Here is a 21,130-nt window from a genome sequence, read left to right as displayed (position 1 = left end):
TAAAAACTTTATCACATCACCGAGCTTAATAATACTGCACCATAGAAACATAGAATTTGACAGCAGTAATTCCAACTGAAAAATATACCCCACACAGTAATGCCCATTGTGCCACATTATGCACTACACATTACTGACACGCCGCACACAGTCATGCCACTTCAGATTATGCCCAACAGTGTAATACACTTTGTGCCAAATTACACTCTACACAGTAATACCCATTGTGCCACATTATGGCCAACACAATAATGACTACTTGCACCACATACCCTGTATGTTTGTAACCAGTGGAGTTTAAGCTGGGCTGAAAAGGAATTATAGCAAATTTACCACAGTGATGCAATCCTGCACACAATGTAGTTTTTTGTGCACTTGAAAGGTGAGTGCAAATACCACTAGTACCCCTTTCACATTACAGCTAAAACATGGTAAATTGCAGATTTTAAATGGCTTTAAAACTTTTCTAGCTGTAATGTGAAAGGTGCAGAGAGAATTTACCGTTTTTAAAATACCTGTAATCCAAAACGGGTTAAAAGCAGTGTCCTACCCGTTTCAGAGCCAATCCATTTGTAGTGTAAATGGCTCTGAAACGGTATTTACAAGTCATGAGCAGGTCAAAGAGGGTGATAGGCTGTCACTAGGCACAGGCAGGAAGTAAAGAGCAGAGAGGAGACTTTATAATCCAGTGCGTACTGTGCAGGTGTTGGGATCATTTGGTGGACACTGTTGGGTCAACATGCTGGAAGGTCGACAGGTGTCTAGGTCAACATTGCAGAAGGTCAACATGAGTCTAGGTCAACATGGCAGAAGGTCCCATTGACCTTGTCCCATGTCGAACCAGACACCTGTTGACCTTCACCCATGTCGACCTAGAGCCCTGTCAACCTTGCCCCCTCTAGACCCAACGGTGTCGACCCAAGTATGGTTGATCCACACTCTTTAAAATGACATCCACTGTTTTCTATGGGTGAAATGGGTTGAATGTGAATGGTACAAAAAACGGTATTGAAATGGTAATATGCCAGTTACAACATGCAATGTGAAAGGGGTTAACTGGCTTTAGACCTGTTTTAAGAAACGTTTACAAAAACGGGTTGACAGCAGGTTTGTAATGTGAAAGCAGCATAGGATGACACGGATCTGACACAGTGCACACAGTTGGTTCTCTGTTTTATTGTTTAGGTTCGCCAATGGAAAAACATCAAAAGAGAATAGAACAATGGTTACAATATAACTGAGTATTACAGAGCACTGGAAATCTTTTACTAAATAGTGTACAGTATATCTGAGTATTGCAGATGCCACCATGTCATATTCTACCAAGAAAATAGAAAAGCAGCCAATATAAAATACATCATATTTAATGTTACTTCATGTTAGAGTTTGGCAATTATTTATTTAAAATAAAGCAAGATTTTCTAATGAGGACATCATTATTTTCTATTATTAATGTTGGTGCATGTATCAGGAACAAACAATATCAAGTGTTATTTCTGCACAAGGAGAATATATTTTCCAGGAACCATGTTAGTACGTTGAAAGATTTTCATTCTGGAAAAAAAAAAAGGAAGATGAATGAATTATTGCAATATATTTAGGGATGCAGTAATATACAGATAATAATTCCCAAGTAATACATAAAAAAAAAAAAAAAATAAGAACATTGGGAGTAATGTATAAATGCTGGCAAACCCAGATTTCCATAGGTGAATAAATATTGGTAACCTGCAAATGCCTCTAAAGGCCCATACACACTTGTAGACTTTCATTTCAAAAGACTTTGCCAAAATCTCTGATTGATTTATCTTTCACCAAAGTAGTGCGTACACACTGAACTATTTTCCCCAAAGAGCAAAAGATTTTCAGGAGGCAAAAGACTTTGCTGAAAATCTTTCATATAAAAGGCTATTTACATAATGGGCGGGGTTAGAATTCCAAGGGTGGGAGCAGGGGCCATTTTATTCAGTGCATGTCTGCTCTTGGGGCCTGATTCAGAACTGATCGCTGGGCTGTGTATATTCGGAGCCCAGCGATCAGGTAAAATCCCGAAACGCCATTGGAAGCGCATTAAAAAGTACTGTATTTTCAAGAGCTTGGAGTGACTTTATTTCTTCGGTACTCTTTACCTAGATGGGCGCCAGCGATTGAAATCGCGGGCGTCGGGGGTAAAAATCGCGGTCATCGCGGGCATCGCGGGTAAATCGCGGGTACATAAAAATCTGCTACCCGCGATGACCGCGATTTTCCCATAGGGAACAATGTTAAAAAGGCTGATTGAGCGCGATTTTCATGTAAAATGCCTCAATGCCCGCGATTTGGCCATAGGAATCAATGTTAAATGGGCTACAGAGCCCAAATAGGCACAATTAACCCGTAAATGTCCCCCCAAATTTTTAACGCCACCCCACGATCCACGCCAACCCGAAGCGTGGCGAGCGCAGCGAGCCCGCGAGGGGCGGCGGTACGCGTCCTCCGACCTTTTCATGCCCTACTATCCACTAGGGCGTGGAGTGAGAATAGAATAGTGTGGCGAGCGCAGCAAGCCACCGAGCCCGAAGCATGGCGAGCGGACGCGGATACCTTCACAGGTAGACGCGTCCCCTCGCGGGCTTCACAGGTGTCCGCGTCGCCACGGACACCTGTGAAGCCCGCGAGGGGACGCGTATAACTGTGAAGGTATCCGCGTCCCCTCGCGGGGCTCGCTGCGCTCGCCACGCTTCGGGCTCGGTGGCTCGCTGCGCTCGCCACACTATTCTATTCTCACTCCACGCCCTAGTGGATAGTAGGGCATGAAAAGGTCGGAGGATGCGTACCGCCGCCCCTCGCGGGCTCGCTGCGCTCGCCACGCTTCGGGTTGGCGTGGATCGTGGGGTGGCGTTAAAAATTTGGGGGGACATTTAAGGGTTAATTGTGCTTATTTGGCCTCTGTGGCCCATTTAACATTGATTCCTATGGCCAAATCGGGTCCATTGAGGCATTTAACAGTAAAATCGTGTCCATCGGGCCTTTTAACATTGATTCCTATGGCAAATCGGGAGCATCGCGTCGCGGGCATCGCGGGTACATTTATGGCCGGCCGCGACGCGTCCGACGCGATATCCATGTTTAACATGGGTTTCAATGGAAAATCGCGGGCATTGCGTCGGTCGCGTCGCGGCCAGACATAAATGTACCCGCGATCTCCACGACGGGCGCCCATCTAGGTAAAGAGTACCATTTCTTCCATACAGATGGAGCCCGGCTCCCTCTTGCTGGCGAATCGCCAGAACGTCACCACTGGCGATCTGCCAGCAGCCCGGCTCTCCATCTGACTGAGACGTGCACGCACGTCTCAGTTTCCGGGGCGGCAGGGCGACGGGAACCCTGTCCGTCTCCGCTTCAGGGAGACGGACAGGGTTAGGGGGGGGGGTGCAGGGAGGTGGTGAGGACCCCGGGTTGACCGCCGACAAGCCAGCGGGGACCCGGCGGAGGAAGCGCCGTCGGAAGGGGAGGCGCGCGCATCTCGTGCGCGCACGTCCCCTTTCGCAGATACAGATGGCGGGTGGCGGGGGATGGCGTCGCCATCGCCTGCAAAGAAGAGACCCGCTCCATCTGTAATTTTGTGTGTGTGTGTGTGTGTGTATGTATATATATATATATATATATATATATATATATATATATATATATAATATATTCATTGGTGGGTAGTGGAGCCATTAATATATACATTGCTGGCATGTGCCAGCAATGTATATATTATTACTGACCAATACATAAATATTCATTGGTGGGTAGTGGAGCCATTAATATATACATTGCTGGCATGTGCCAGCAATATATATATTATTACTGGCCAATACATAAATATTCATTGGTGGGTAGTGGTGCCAGTAATATATACATTGCTGGCATGTGCCAGCAATGTATATATTATTACTGGCCAATACATAAATTTTCATTGGTGGGTAGTGGAGCCATTAATATATACATTGCTGGCATGTGCCAGCAATATATATATTATACTGGCCAATACATAACTATTCATTGGTGGGTAGGTGTGCCAGTAATATATACATTACTGGCATGTGCCAGCAATGTATATATTACTGGCTAATAACATTGGTGGCCAGTGTGCAGTATACTGTGCTCCGTGTGGAGCAAGTCGGAGGGAGCAGGGCGGATAGAAGCCGGGAGGGGCGGGGCGTCAGCTGACAGTCTGTGCTGTGGCCGGGCGGGAGCAGCTGCAGCCTGGAGAACTATGGAGCCGGGCAGACGAGCGGGGCGGTCCTTCAGCGGCGGTGAGTATGATCTGCAGCCGGCGAGGGAGCAGGGGGAGGGAGCGGGGCGGTCAGCCGGGCTGAAAGTGTATCATCTTTCAGTCCGCGCTGCGTACACACCTGGCGATGATGGCTGAAAAACCAGCCATCATCGCTAGATGTGCTGGTAAAACCAGCAGACTGCCCACCTCGTTGGCGATGATGCGGGAGCGCGCATCATCGCCAGTCGGCAGTCGGGGGGGCATACACACCAGGCGACTTTCAGGTGAAAATCGCTCAAAACGGCTGTTTTGACCGATTTTCAGCTGAAAGTCGTCTAGTGTGTATGGGCCTTTAGTCACGCTGAACATGTGCTGTCATGGTCTTGCGATGGTGGCCACGGTAAGGGATCAGTTGTAGGTGGCAATGGGGAATGACGGTAAAAATGCATGTATGTCGTGACAGTTTTTGGGGTGTGTTTAAGCCTCTCACTGCGATCCCTTATGCAGTATAAAAGGCTCCGTTATCTTACTTCCTGTGGCCATGCTGTGTGATCATACTGCAGGTATGTGTAAAGGCCCATACACACTAGACGATTTTCAGTTGAAAATCGCTAATTTTGGCTGTTTTCATCGATATTCAGTTGAAAATCTTCTAGTGTGTATGGGCTACCGATAGCAGATTAAGGATGATGCGCGCTCCCGCATCATCATTAACAAGGTCCCTCATTGGCTGGTTTTACCAGCATGTCTACCGATGATGGCTGATTCAGCCGTCATCGCTGAGTGTGTACGCACGGTGCCGAGCTGAAAGATGATACACTTTTAGCCCACATGACCGTCCCGCCCCATTCCTCCACCCCGCCCCGCAGTGTACCTGGCTGTACTTCTGCTCCATACTGTGACACTGCACAGAGCAGGGAGAAGAGGCTGTAGACCGTCGGCTCTATACGTCTGTTCCTCGCCCACCACGCCGTGTATGTTCGCAGGGCTGATCATCCTGTGCTCCCTCCCCGTGCTCCATTTGGTGATATTGACAGCACGGAGCAGGGAGGAGAAGAGGCTTCCTCACACCATCCGCCCCACCCACTGGCCCGCCCCCCTAAAGGCACTGAGTAGCCACTGCCACCAATGTAACTGACTACCCACAATATATACATTACCGGCTTATTCCTATTATACATTGGTAGCCAGTGGTGCCAGTAACGTGTACATTTCTTGCCTGTGTGATTAAGGGGAAAATTATTCGATGGTGAATGGTTTCTACCTATGTGCACGGCAGCAAATTAAATTGCAGCTGTGCAGATGGGTGGGATTTCACCCTGGCGGAGCGGCATTTACCTGATCACTGGTCTCTAAATATACTAAGCCCAGCGATCAGTTCTGAATCAGTTCCCAAGAACAGAAATGCACTGAATAAAATGGCCCCTGCTCCCACCCTTGGCATTCAAACCCCGCCCATTATGTAAATAGCCTTAAAATGAAAGATTTTCAGCAAAGGCTTTTGCCTCCTGAACATCTTTTGCTCTTTTGGTGAAAATAGATCAGTGTGTACGCACTACTTTGGTGAAAGATAAATCTATCAGAGATTTTGGCAAAGTCTTTTGAAATTAAAATCTACTACATACTTGTCTACCCTCCCGGAATGGCCAGGAGTCTCCCGAAAATCGGGTCCCCCTCCCGCCCCCCCAGGAAGGTGGGTAAGGCTCGCGCATTCCCCCCAGAGCCCCCACTCCTCCAGGAGCTGGGAAAAAAAGTGCCGTAAATCGTGGGTCCGGGGGCGGGACTAAAATGACTTGCATTGCGTAATTTCACGTCATTTTAGCCCCACCCCCTACTCGCGGACCAGAGAATCGCGGCGTTTGCGTACATTCGGGGCGGGGCTTTGATACGGCAGCCTTGCCCCCGCCCCCCGACCTGCACATTTTGTTGTCCTCTCTGGGCTTCTCCCGGAGAGGGACATTGAAAAGTCGGCAAGTATGATCTACTAGTGTGTATGGGCCTTGCAAAACCTCCAGGGAGCGTTAAAAAACAAATCCAGACAAAAGTAGACTATAGAAGTATATTCATTTTGTTATTATTGAATAAAATATTTTTGACCTTTAGAGGGGAAGAGGGAGGGGGATTTTGGGTCCGCACACAGATTAGATCTACCGTTGGTCTTAAATTAGTATAGGGGTTTATTTGAAAAAGAAAGAGGCCGCCATTTTATTGAAGTGGTGTGGCGGGGGTGCTATCCGGGCAATTGATTTTAAACTGGTTTGAAGGAAAGGAAAGGATTTGCACGATGGATGCACACCGAAAGAGATGATTTATTGCATTATTTAAAACTTAACCTTTATTAGTTTATTTATATAAGATATATAGAGAGGACCAAGATGTCTGCGTTCTTTGCACTCGTATGGAACTGCAGGTCTTGGTCTACTCCGCTTTTTGTGAAATTGATTAGAGGTTAAAAATTAGACATACATTTCACACATACATAAAAAGTGAAGTGCTAGTGCACAGTTAAAGTAGGAAAGTGTGTTATAGTGATTAAAGTGTTCACTGGACATGTTACTTGTTCTTGTGTTTTGCTGTATAGAGAGTGTCCTACGTTCTCGTTGACAGGAGCAGGAGGCTGTATAGATATTGGTTTGACAGCTTTTATATCTTGCTCCAGGAGATTTAAGTTTAGGTAGGAGACAGTTTATTATTAATCAGATAGATTGTTCATTTTCTGATTGCGCAGATGAGATGGAGACACAATCTGCTGGTTATGGAACAGAAGTCGTGAGATGTGTTGAACAGGTGGCATATGCTCAGCCCACTTACATACAACTATATGATGCAATGTGAAATAGGTGGCATCATGTATTTTCTATGGCAGGCATCCAGGCATGATACTTTCCCAAAATCATGGGTGATACTGGATGAATGGCTGGTGCCCAGAGTAATCTCTGGCTTAGAACTCAGAGTGGAAAAAAAGAAATAAATCAGAATTGTAGTAGGTTTTGCTAGATAAATATAATGTTTATTTGTATAACAGTTAGTGGATTATTTACTAAAATGGGAGTTCTATTTCAGATGGGATGTTGCTATGAGCAACCAACATCCCATTTGAAATAGAACTCCCATCTTAGTAAATAAGTAGTGGAATTAGTGATGAAAAAGACATGTATCTACTCAGGGACCTGCAGTAATGGTTAGTAACATGTACGTATACAGGGGAGGAATTAGGGGTGAGAGAACCTCTAGCCACAACAATAATGGCCGCCCCTTGCCTAATTTTATTATGTTAATAATGATTGGTCACAGGCTATCACAGCTATTTTTTTTAAATATGTATAAACATTTACGAAGGAGGACAGTTTACATGGGCAGTATGTGTGTGCCCTACCCATTTACACTCCATTCCAGATGGCATTTGATACAATACAGTGGAAATATCTAGTAGTTACTGGTGAGTTTCCAACTGTCAGTACCAAGTACCCAGACAAGTATCCTAGTGTTCCTTCCCCAAACAATTGCCGCCCCAACTCATGCCTCACATGAAACGCTGGGCGTTCCCATATGGTAATGGGACTGCCTGGCGCCCCCTGCCCTTCTCCGCGCCCCGCTTGCCTTGTAGGGTGCATGCACCCGGCAAACAGAATGCTCGCAGTGGGTGCACGCACCCTTTGTCTGCACGTGCGCAGAAACACACATGCGCAGACACACAACATCGATCCTCTGGGCTGAATGATAAGAATAACCCCAATAATTTTCACCTGGCTGCAGACAATTGCAGGTACATCAGCACCATCATTGCAAATTAGGGTCATGTAACAGACTATGAGTGCATCTGTAGATGCACAGACTGAGCTGCTCTCCTGGGATACAGAGGGCTCTCCTGTACCATGCAGGATCGCAACGGGTAATTTATGTATGGCCAGAAAATGCCATGTAACATAGGGGGTTATTTTAGTTCACTCTTTCTGACAAATTCCTTCTTAGATGGACAAAACCATGTGCAGTGCAGGTGGCAGTAGCGCACGCAGGGGGGGTTTCTGAGTACCCAGAAACCCCCCCAGGAGTCTAAGGACCCTCAGCTAAAAGCTGAGGGTCCCCTCTTTCCATGGATATAAGATTTGTAAAAATCGGCCCTTGGGAACCGGAGATATCTGACTTCAAAGCAGTGGTCCCCATCCAAGCCTGTTAATTGTTTTTCCCAGTCAGATATTTCAGGTTCTGTCTGACTTAGCGTTTTTCTGAGGGTATATTCCAAAAGCTGGGACTCTCCCCCTTTGAGGGACACTGGCAGCTTGTCTCTACTGTTCCCAGAACCAGAGATATTTGCCGTCAAGCAGCTGGTTACTGCTCCAGCTCCACACACCTGGTATGTAGTTTTATATACTTGTTGGTAGATTGCTCTGCCTCCTGAACTCTGATCCCCTAGTCCCCATTACCATTTGGTAGGTGGGATTCTCTAGTTTTTCCATTCCAATCTAAGAAACCTATTTCTGGGAACTGGAGATATCTGCAGTCAAGCAAGCTGTCCTCCCACCAGAAAATTATGAATAATGAGCCCACTCCACTATACACCTCTCCTCTGCATATTAAACATCCTCTACCACCCTGGAAGTTATGTATCAGGGCCCCTTCATTCAGCCCAATGCCCCTTCTCCCACCCCATCTCCCACCATCTGTGCAGTAAAGGGGTAATTAGTGGAAATTACTGATCCAGGCCCTACATGCTGAGCGGTTGATATAATACCCCCTACCACCCGCAGGACAACAAATCTTCCCCCACCCCTACCGCTGGAGGATCGGTAGGGGCCCCAATACATTGCTATGCCCAGGGGTCATACAATGCTGTTGACGCCCCTGTATGTGTGTATGTATGTGTGTCTGTATATATATATATATATATATAATATATATTATTATTATTATTATTATTATTATTATTTATATACATTTGGTCTATCTATAATACTTTAACTGACCCGGCATATACTGGGTCACCTAAGTGTCCATCTCCGTGCTTTGCTCCGCCCCTCTGGAAACCCCCTTCTGAAAATCCTGCGTTTGCCACTGGGTGGGGCAGATGTTACTTGTGCAAAGAGAATTAGATTTGGGTGGAGTTTTACTTGAAAGTGAGATCTATATTGCAGTGTAAAAATAAAGCAGCCAGTATTTACCCTGCACAGAAACAAAATAACTCTCCCAAATCTAATTCTCTCTGCACATTTTACATCTGCCCCTCTGCAGTGCACATGGTTTTGTCCATATAAGAAGGATTTTGTCAGAAAGAGTGAATTAGAATAAGGCCCATAGTAACATAGTATTTAAGGCTGAAAAAGATGTTAGTCCATCGAGTTCAACCTATCTAACTTGTAACTACTGACTTCAGTAAGTCAAATCTATAGGATTCCCTTGGTGTCCAAAAATGCATCCAGTTTTGATTTAAATTCATTAACAGTAGTTGCTGTAATCACTCCCACCGGCAATTTCAAGAATTTTACTGCTCTAATGGTGAAGAATCCTCTTCTTAATCAGTACGGAATTTCTTTTCCTCGAGCCTCAGTACATGCCGCGTGTCCTAAGTATAGGCCTGTTAGTGAATGCCTGCATCACCACTCCCCTTACCAACCCCAAACGCTGTCTTCCTGTCACTCACTTTGCATTTAGCCCTCATTGTGACTGCCACTGTAATTCACTCGCTGCATGCGCTGTAAGAAAATATTGACTGATTTGGGAATAAAAGCTGCTTTACAGACGCATCTGAATTAGTCCCAATAAACTGGCATATTGGCATTGGCTTACTGGTGGTGGATATTACTGCGAAGGTTGCAGACATAAAGCTCCTAGGTAAAATCTTGTTGCAATTCATAATTTTAAAAGATACAAAATATGTGCTGCTAATAATAATAATATACTTACATGCACATGTGGGAAATGCTATTGCTTTGTTAGAACATCTCACAGTCAGCGCATTCCTGCGCACGAATCCGTCTTTACATTTAAACTGAATTTCTTCACCTTCCCCATAATAGGCTTCATTATCATGTCTCTCATGCAGTACCAAGTTGTTTTTATCAATGTCTTCTTGTCTTAAACGACAAGTGTCTGTAAACAAAAATAAATACACTCATATGAATAAGACCTATAAGGATTATATATATATTCCCATATATTATATATTCCTGACAAAGGTGGTAATAAACCGAAACGTTGAAGCTGCAAATACCGTTGTAAGGGTATTATTTCTACAAAGACCGAGAGTGCAGCCACACACAACTACCTACATACATACTGTATATACATACATACTGTATATACATATATATATATAATATATATATATATATATATATATATATATATACACACACACACACATATATATACTGTATATTGTAAACTTGCAGCAGGGCCCTTCTACCTTCAAGTCTGTCTGTTGTTACCCAGTTTGTTCTATCACTGTCTACAATTGTAAAGCTCAATGGTAATTCCTGTCTCTCTTCTACTTTATAGTATACACACAAATAACAGTTTTTAAAACATAAAGCATTTATTAAAAAAGCTTTTAAAACACCTTTTCAAGTAAAATTCTTTTCACAGATGTGTTTTTCACAAGATTATGGATGAAACATAAACCCCGGGTCCCTGCTCGGGCTGACCAGCCACAGGGATAAGAACGTAGAACAGGGGTTCCCAAACTTTTTCAGATCAGGGCACCCCAGAGTATCAGAATTTTTTTCACGGCACCCCTAGGCGAGAGTTTCTCATTGAAAAAGTCAGAAAAATATATAAAGTTAAGTATAATGTGTCTATATCTCATCCTAGTGGTTATTTATGTGGTAATGGACAGGATTCACTTCTGTTTTCCAACAATTTGACTATTATATTGGCCATAAATAACTTGAATTTGTCATAGACCACCAATCCAAGGCACCACTGCAAGTCTCTAAAGGCACCCCAGGGTGCCATGGCACACAGTTTGGGAACCACTGTCGTAGAACAAAACATGGGGCAGATGGCGGACAATGCCGCGGGGACTCCGGTGGCCAAAAAGTCAATCATTTTGCAGACCTTTGATGGGAAGGGCCCCCCTGCCATTACAGGTACCGCACATTTAAACCATGAAGAACTGATCTCTGTTATACAAGCCTCTATGGCTCCTTTAATACAAAAGGCTGTCTCAGATATTATAACACAGATTGATCGCCTCACAATGAGGTTGACTGAGGCTGAAACACAGATTAGCAAAAACATGGATGATATTCATTCCTTTCAAAAATCAGTCCAGACACTGAAAGCAGATAATAAATGTCTAGCTGACAGAACAGAAAATGTTGAAAATAGAACAAGAAGGAACAATATTAGAGTTGCAGAAGTTCTAGAATCCTTTAAGGGACCACAACTTGAACAGTTTGTTCGCAATACTCTCCCAAAACTCTTACACATAGAAGCTGCATGCACAGATATGGTGGTAGAAAGAGTGCATAGGATGGGTCCTTTAAAACACCAGGATCATCCCAGACCGAGAGTGGTCATCCTGAAAATACTTAATTTCCTACAAAAGCAAACAATTTGGAATGCTTCAAGGAAAATTAATCCTATTAAATGGGAGGAGCACACGCTCAGAAGTTTTCAGGACTTTTCCAGCGAAGTGTCCAGAGGCAGACATTCCTTCACCCCTGTGTGTACTGCCATGGTTAAATCGGAATGTAAATTGTATGTGCTTTTCCCAACACGACTCAGAATTCTAACAAACTCTGGATCACATGATTTCCTTCTAAAAAAGCGACTCATCAACAGTCATGATGTTGACATGAACATTACTGATCAAGTGGCAGGTTAAGACTTAGGGCCAGATGTATCAAGCTTCAAAAGTGATAAAATGGAGAGTGATAAACAGCCAGCCGATCAGCTCCTGTCTGACATTTTTCAAACACAGTCTGTGACATGGCAGGTAGAAGCTGATTGGCTGGCTGTTTATCACTCTCCATTTTATCACTTTTTGAAGCTTGATACATCTGGCCCTAAGGCAGGCCATACATCTACAGATGGATTGTCAGATCGGGCTGGTTGGAACAAATACCTGGTAATATCTGAATGGCAGTTTAGCAGTTTTTCAGCATTTCAAAGCAAATGGTCAACTGTCATTTGCTCTCATCCATTACCAGGATTTTGTTCCAACCAGCCAGATCTGACAATCAATCTGTAGATGTATGGCTGGCTTTAGTCACTCCAATGGTGCTGACCATTCCTGTCGATTTTCAATTTCAAGTGAGGTCTGACTAAAGTGTGTCTTGTTGTTGTTTACGATTGTATTATTGTTTTTTTCTAGGAAACTAGGAGCTGGAGGAGCAGCTAAGCCATGCCGTTATAGGTTAAACTCATTAGATAATTTTTGTTTCTACAAGTTTTCCTGCTGCGTGCAAACATAATTTGCACTCACCAGGATACCTCGGAAGTCCAAGGTTATTGTCACTTTAGCTGTACTTTCCTATTCTATATTCTGTCTATGTCCTTATGTATCTTCCCCTTTACTACTCCAACTCCCTCAATGGTATGCATATTCACCTTTATACTAATATGTATTGATGTCTATTAATATTTGTTCACTAAACATTCGGGGTACACATACACCGGCTAAGAGGCGCAAGTTATTAATGTATCTCTCTAAACAAAAAAGTCTCCAGGAGTCGCATTTAATGCCAACGGAAGTCAGGAAACTCCAAATGCTACACTGGGTTGTGCTGGGTTCGGCCTCTTTGAAATCCAAATCATGTGGAGTGGTAACATTAGCCAGAAAAACCCTAGCCCTACAAACTTTATCAGTTAAAGAAGACCCTAATGGTAGGTATTTGATTACCACAATTACTGTACTACCTTGAATCTGTGCAATATTTACGCACCTACCCAATGTAAACAAAAACTTTTTTTTATTGACCTTCTGACTAAGCTTCACACTTACAATCCAACTACACTAGTCTTTTGTGGAGATTTTAATTTGATAAGCTCACAAATTTTAGATAGACCCCCACCCTCCTAGAAACAAGACCTCCCTCCTGAGAATAGTGGTTTCCTATATAGCAAAGTCTCTTAATCTGGACGATACTTGGAGAGTGTTAAATCCTATAGAAAAATAATTTACCTGTATATTATTAACTCATAACACCTGGTCCAGAATAGATTACATACTTATAGCCGAACCTCTTTTTCCCAGGATAAAAAAATGCCAAAATTGCTCCCCCAGTCTCTCAGACCATGGTCTGATTTCCATAGGGTTACACCTTTCCAAAAATACAAACTTGAAGCCTGTTTGTAGATTGCTCTCGCCTGTCACAATCCCAAATTCTACGCGATAAACTTTTACCCACTTGGCAGCGATATTGTTCTGAAAACCCTATTGAAAAGAATTCTGACTCAGCTTCGTTTTTACAGGTGACCAAAGCTGTGATTAGAGGACAAATGACTGCCTATGTCTCTAGACTTAAAAAACAGCAAAATGCTAGTTATATTGAAGTTGTGTAATGCATTTCAATCTTTTAAACAAAATCCCTCTGGGGAGGCGAGGGCTGCCTGTCAGAATGCCAAGCTGCATTTCGATGAATACCTACAGCTCCAAGGAGATAAATACCTCTTTAATGTAAATTCCAAGTTTTATAAATTTGGGAATAAGATAGGTTCATTGCTCACTAATTTGTTAGAAGGATCAAGACAATGCACAGTAATTCACCCTTTGTTAAAAGAGGATGGCTCTATCACAGAATCCGATGACCAAACAGCTGAAGTCTTAAAACAATATTACGAACAACTATATTCAAACCCATTCAAAGAGATTGCATGCTGCCTAAGCTGCATGCATAACCAAGGAGCGCAGTCGCACTCAGGAAAAGAATAACAATAGTAAAATTCCCTTAATGGAAATATTTATTAAAAAACAAATGTAAACAATTTACACTGAATAAAAATTCATGGAAGTGCACTTCATACATACATTTAACAGACAAGACAAAAACAACAAAAAAACAAACGGATGCTTGGCATATATGTTAGACCAAAAAGGCTCACTTCTGAATATAATATAATATTGGCAAGGCAGATTTTTATGTATAATTACCAGTCCTGCTCTATCAATAGAGCTTTAGGCTGCACAGAAATGTCTCCACATTTGTGTAATCAGGGCTCAGTCCTTCCTCTACTCAGCTGGATGTTCAATTGCTGAGGAGGGATATAGCAGCAGCCAAAAGAGTATTCCCACTCTGCAGAAGGATTTTAGCAGCAGTATACAGGGGACACTCAGCGGTATTCTGGCATCAACACAGCTCCAAAAACGTGTTTCTACGCCTGTCAGCAGTCATCAGCGGCTTCCTCAGTTTGTGCTGTGTCTATGTCGATGTTTGGTTTAAGTAGCAGACCCATTCGCGGGGTTTGCAATACCACACTTCCGGGTTCTGCGTGTCAAGCCTCTCTTTCAAACAGCTCTTTTATGAGCTCCCGTGGCCATCTTATTTCTGCGGGTCAAGCCTTGTTTTCAATAAGGCTACGATGCTGCGAACGGGTCTGCTATTTAAACCATCTAAGAAGGATTTTGTCAGAAAGAGTGAACTAGAATAAGGCCCATAGACAGCTGTGTCAATGGGTGTGCAGTGGGGCCAGGCACAGTGTGCTTCTGCTCTCGTACCTTTGTCCTCAATACCCATCCTTACCTCCTCTTGCCCATCTCCTCCCCGGCCCATGGCCACAGTCTCACCCCCCCCCCCTACTCCCTGGATCACAGATGCAGTCTGCCCCACCACTCCTCTCTGGCCCGTGGGCGCAGCCAACCCCCCTTACTTACTGCTGCAGTTTGATGGGGGTGAGATACCCCCTGTGTTTGTGGAAAACTGCAGCCTGGCTGAGGAGATAACATGGCCTCCTCCAGGATACCTCCCAGGTAATTCTGCTATTTATATATATATATAAACTTAATGAAAATGTTAAATAGGGGGGGGGGGGAGCGCAAAACATTTTGTACCTAGGGGCGGCCTGACCCCTAAATTTGCCCCTGGTAATGATAGTTGATATATTAACCTTCAGAAAAGTTTAACTCTGGCATCCCAGTGGTTAATTTAATAAGATCTAATCTATAAAGGTGGGGGAAGAGAAAACAGCACCTGATGGTGTATTGTTAGTGATTAGCATAGGCTAGTGAGCAAAGAATAGTATGTGTGCCTACCAAATACATTCTTTGTATGCAAACTTATCAGTAATTGCTGAGTTGGGTTCCTTTAAAAGTCAGCTTTTAGGTCAAGGCTGTAGAGGTTAGCAGCAGTGGATAAGTAAATGGAGTGTCCAGTCCTTGGGTTTTTAGTGACGCACCACAATAATGTGCACCATATATGTATTTGGTAAAAATACTAGGGCACATTTTTTATTAATACACAAAGATATCATACAATAGATCATAAAACATATACTCTGGGGCCCAAAAAATTGTGAGCAAAAACACGTAATTGTAAAAAAAACTAATAATAAGGTAATTATCTTGAAAGATAGACACTGGATGAAGTTAGCGCCAGTATCCTAGAACATTTGGAATAAGATCTATTCTATGTATGGTTGGGCATAAATGAATAATGTGGGATGAGGACCCTGCAGTTTATATTGGATAGCACCATCTAGAACAGGTATAATAACTTTGTAATGTTAAAACAAATTTGAAAGTAGACAAAAATTGGAAAGGTACAGTGAGGGTGTTTTATACAGAGTTGTGAGAGAGGGAGGACAGTGGAACAATCATGGTTTAGGACTTGAAACACTGAGCAGAGTCCCTAGAGATGTCAGGACCATAGAGACTGTAGGCAGAGATGCTAAGATCATAGAAACTGTAGGCAAAATTTATTAGTACCAGTACCACCATAAAAGACGGCGCAGTGGAGGCAGTGCTTCCTGGTGGAGCTAAAGATTGGGCTGAGCAAGGTCACGTGATATCTCCCCCCGAGAACTGTGGGAGTAGCAGTGCCTACTGGGATTGCTGACACTACTGAGGTAGGGACGCTGGAATGGGAAAATCTGTGAGATCCCACCACTGAGGCTGTGATTGATGCCACTGCCGCTATCGCCTGCTAGGGAGGCAAGTAGCAATATGAATGAACCTGGGGCCCAAACCTGTTACGGATTTTTAGCTGAATATGAGTGAAAAAAATTGGTGGTGGGGAAGAGGGGGGGGGGGGGGGTTCCACTAGTATTATTTTATAAGATTGCGCAAGAGTAGGAACTTTTTTGGAGATATTCTGTGCCAAAACTATCCAGTCCCAGAGACTTAAGGGGGGTCAGTGGAAAAGTTAACCCTGGCCTCCTTGTCCCTTATGGGTCCCCGTGCAGACAAGGACAAGCTTGTCTCCATCTCTGCACTGTCTGGGGCCAACCATGCTGCAGGATAGGAGAACAGCTGTTGCTCCTCACTGAGAGCTCTGGAGCCAGCAGTGTTCCACAGACACCAGCAGGAGGAAGTGCTGATTTCCTGTCCTCCTCTCTTGGAGAGTGTGTGTGTATGGTATGTGTGAATGTGTGTTGAGTATGTATGTATGCTGTGTGTTTGTATGTAGATATGTATATAGTGTGTTTGTGTATGTGTTGTGTACGTATGTGTGTAATGTATGCTGTGTTGTGCATGTATGTATTAACAATTTTTTAGGGCACGGAAGGGCAGGGCAACCCCTTCACCGAGCAGGCATTCACCTGGAAGAGCTGACATGTCACGCTCAGTAGAGGTGAGCAGCATGTCAGCATGGCGGGGGGGGGGGGGGGCAGTGCTGACCTCCTCTGATGAATGGGGCTATCAACTCAGCTCTGAAATACGTGAATGTGTGCTGTGTGTATGTATTCTGTGTGTGTATTTAGTACAAAGGGCCCCCTTCCCCAGAGCCCTTGTCTATGCACCTTTGGCCCCCTGGAGCCCCAATTCGGCTCTGACTGAGGGCCTTGGTTACGGAAAGGTTTCTAATTGTAAGTTGTAGTCTAGATGTATAACTTGTACATGAACTACAAGGGTACCACATCTTAGTGAAAGAGGCAAAGTGGAATCTAGTACATCAGTGGTTTATATCAGTGGGAGGCATTGACTTCTGCTACACCTGACAAGCAGGTTGCAGCCCCCTGCCTAGGTCCTCTCTCTAATCAGTGCCTAGGAATAGGATAAAAGATCACCAATGGGTGAGAAAGGGTGGGCGCCAATAGAATGGGGTATTTTGTCAGCTGCTCACACACAAGGGAAGGTCAGTCCCCAACAACAAAGCATATGTAAAATAAGGTAATAAGTGGAAAGCTCAAAGAGATTGGATCAATTGGGTATCACATTAGTATGCAAATATTGATTTGTTTGTAATAAAAACTCAATAATACTTATTAAAAGAGCATAATTAATGCCTAGGCAATGTAATAACGACATAAAATCATGCAGTAAACTTCTTTGAATTAACTTCTGTGTTGAGAGATTTGGAAAAAGAAAATTGAATATAAAGTATAACAGTCCCACTTGTTCCTATGGTGCTTCCTTGGTAGAAATAATAGTCCCCAAAGTAGCGTCCAGAATTAGTGGTGCAGGATAGGTAGGGTGTCCATAAACCTGACTGGGTACAGTGGCCTGTGTTGTAGTTTCCACAGTTGGAGTAAGGCTCTCCTCTTTGTTGGAGTCCCAAGCAGGTGTTGGATTCCCAGGTGATAATATCCAGATGAACCAAAGGACTTGGGGTGGATGGTCAAGGTGGCAGCTGGTCCAAGACGGGTGAAATAAGGATGTCCTCAAAATCTGTCAACAAGAGTGTGTCCTAAAGCGTTTTGATGTTTCCTGACAACTTTTTCTTTTAATAAGTATCATTCAGTTTTTATTTGTCTGTCCTATCAGTCCAGGGATGCTGCCTGTCATCTGCTGTGCTGTGTACTAACTAGTTGGGTGTTTGAAGACAGACTTGAGTACAGTCCAGACTAGTGTGGGATAACCTTGTTAACAGAGGATGCAGTCAGTAGTACTGGAGCAAGACTAAAAGGACAGGGGTGCTGTCCTGTGTGCACCGTATAAATAATAATACAGAGTTGCTGTCCTGTTTGCTGTTGCTGTAGAGTAGTACTGTCCTGTGTGCTGCTCAATTTGACCTCTGACCGAATCACACTCTTGCCCGTGTTGTGCTCTAGTCTCTCTTCACCAGCTACAAGCCTCATTTTTTTTACTCAAAAATCATCTTTTATACAACGGGTGCCGTACGGGGTCCCGACAGTCGGGATCCCAACTCAAAACACCAACAGCCGGGTTGCTGATGGCCGTCGGCTATTTTCCCTTGTGGGGGTCCACGACCCCCATAGAGAGAATAGGTGGCTCACGCAGCGAGCCACCGTGCCCGCAAGGGGCTTTGTTGCGCTCGCCATGCTGTCTGGGTCCGGCCAGTCGGGATCCCGACGTCGGGATAATGACTGTCGGGATCCTGACTGTCTGACCTCTATACCACACCCTTATACAACAGCATAATTTTTAAGAATCATCTTTTTTTTTTAATTGTCTTCCTCCTGCAGCTTCTCAGAATGTGAAAAGTCATCAAAAATGGAGATTGTATAATTTGAGAATTTGGTGAGGTTTTTCAAGGGGGGACCACTTGTCGCTGAAATTATGGGATTATTAAACATTTTGTGCTCTTTGGGGCCTAGTATTTAAAAGTGCCAAACTGCCTTCCTGTCTGCCACTGCAGTGTCACTCCTAAATGAGCCATTTGTTTGTGCCAAACTCGCTTAGCATAGTCATCCAGCTACCTTTTGGCTTAAACACACTATATAGTGGGGTGTGAGGTATTCAGGATAGACTGAGAATTAGTGGAAATTAATGTTATTGAGGTTTATATTAATGTTGGAACAAACAAACAAAAAAAAAACTCAAAGTGTCCAGTGCACATCTCTAATAAAAATCTCATAAGCTTTGGGCAAATACTTACAAAGGGGCAGATTCAGACCTGATCTGCAACCTTCACCAGAGTGAAATCCCACCCATTGTGTACAGCTGTGAATGGCTTTGCAGCCATGCGAAGAGGAGAAAATCCAGTTGCAATTTCAGAAAACGCTGTGGTGCCACTCACAAATGCCAGCCAGTTGTCAATCAGCCAGACTACAGCTTGTGTTCACAGGCTGTCGCTGGCTGTGGCCGCAAGGAGGGCTCATGCATGTGCTCTGTAAACCGTGAGCATATACAGTCCTCCGATAATTGGCAGTCCTGTGAATTTGCAGCCCTGAAGATCCTCTAGCTGCAAAGCCAGACTTATGCTTCATGGCCGCATTACTCCATAATCTTACATCTGCAATCAGCAATACTGGTTTTAAGATTGCCCAGAATAAGTAGATATTGTTTAAAATCAAGGTTATCTTCAACATAATTGGCAAAAGCTTGCTCTAAGGACAAAATTTACAAAGATTCCAGATTTCCAGATGTGCTATTCTAAGGGGGAGTTTAGCCTTTTCTAAAATCTTGGAAATATACTACTGGAACATGGAAATTTATCAAGAACTGTGTTTTTAAACATGGTGCAAACTTTGACCTACTGTAACTAGACTTTTTTCTTGTGGAATCAACATTTATTAGCACTCCAAACTATACATCAGTAGTAAAAATATCTGTGTAAACAGTGTGGGAGACAGGAGTAAAGTGCACCACTTCAACACTTGGGCATTGGGTCCAAAGTGTTATGGGGCCCTTGGGCAACTGCCCATCAAGCCCATGCACTAAGACGGCCCTGAGGGAAGGAGCAGGATGGTGGAGATATGTGGGTGTTTTAATACAATTTGTACTAACTCTAGTCTGCTATCAGGTCTTGGGCATTATATGGGAATATCAGGACTGCCCTTGAGATTACTTATATGCTTTTGTTATAATATATAGGTAATTCTCCCACCCTAATAATTGCTTCAGTGTCCTGTCCCCTGATGCAACTGTATTTACCATGTACTTGCCTTTTATTGCCTTGTACTGTATGCCGCTATTTGTTTGTTTTTGTTCATTTATGTATTGTTAAGGGGCATACAGAAGGGGCAGTTTTTAACCCCAGACAGAGAGACAGTGTTGAGGAGGGAAAGAGACAGTGTTGGTTAGAGAGAGAAAGTGTTGGGGCGGGAGAGAGACAGCATTGGGGAGGGAGAGTTGGAGAGAGAGAGAGAGAGAGAGAGATTGTGTCATGGGGAATGAGAGTCACAGAGAGAGACACAATATCAGGGATGGCGAGAGACGGTATGAGGGAGAGAGACAGTGTCAAGGAGAAAGAGATTGATAGTGTCATGGAGAGTGGGAGGAAAAGAGGAGTAGAGGGAGGCAAAGTGGGCAGGAGAGACACAACCTGACAACAGGGGGGCATGGAAGGGCAGATGGACAGGGGGCAGGTATTGATAGTCTAAAAGAGCACCATAAGGGGGCATAGACGGCAGACATATAAACAGACAGACGGATAGGTGGCAAAGGGGGAATCACCTAACTAAGGAAGATCTTGCAGTGAGCTGGAAGGAGTTGCACCAGATTGAGGTGGGAAGTGATGACAATGAAAGCAGATATGAGGATAAAATAGCAGCCAGGGGCGAATTGGCCCTGGCGGGAAACCGGGCCATTTCCAGGTGGGCCGGCCCATATGGCATTAAAACTGTCTGCTCTACCCCCTGGCTGGGCCGCAGACAACGCAGTGGCCGCAGTGGTTTTCCCAAAATAACAATGGCCGCGTGGGGCCGAGCCGTTTTGGCAGCAGTCAAAATGGTCGCGGAAGTGCTACTGCCCATGTGTGGCAGCTCCTCCCACTGATGCAACAACACCGCCCTTCAAGCTCCCCTCTTCCATGTCTCTTCCCTCCCACCACCAGAACGATGCCGCAGACTCTGCGTGGCACATTGAAAATAACAGAACGAGTTCTG

At 44.2% G+C, this 21,130-nt stretch overlaps 1 protein-coding gene across 2 annotated transcripts in view; it reads right to left on the bottom strand.

Moving 5' to 3' along the window:
• Positions 1-1,156: 1,156 nt before the first annotated feature.
• Positions 1,157-21,130, bottom strand: part of CFH (complement factor H) — a 401,411-nt gene continuing 381,437 nt past the window's right edge. For both annotated transcript variants that reach the window (XM_083156807.1, XM_083156808.1), the window contains 2 exons: positions 10,145-10,330; positions 1,157-1,554 (listed from right to left, as the gene is read on the bottom strand). In XM_083156807.1, coding sequence (XP_083012933.1) covers positions 1,553-1,554; positions 10,145-10,330 — 188 coding nt within the window. In that variant the 3' untranslated portion in view covers positions 1,157-1,552. The remainder of the gene's footprint in view (positions 1,555-10,144; positions 10,331-21,130) is intronic.

The sequence above is a fragment of the Crinia signifera genome, chromosome 8, assembly GCF_055691185.1.
Source record: "Crinia signifera chromosome 8, ASM5569118v1, whole genome shotgun sequence".
NCBI lineage: Eukaryota > Metazoa > Chordata > Amphibia > Anura > Myobatrachidae > Crinia > Crinia signifera.
The sequence above is the reverse complement of the archived record's forward strand: the minus strand, read 5'-3'. Positions and strand labels throughout refer to the sequence as shown.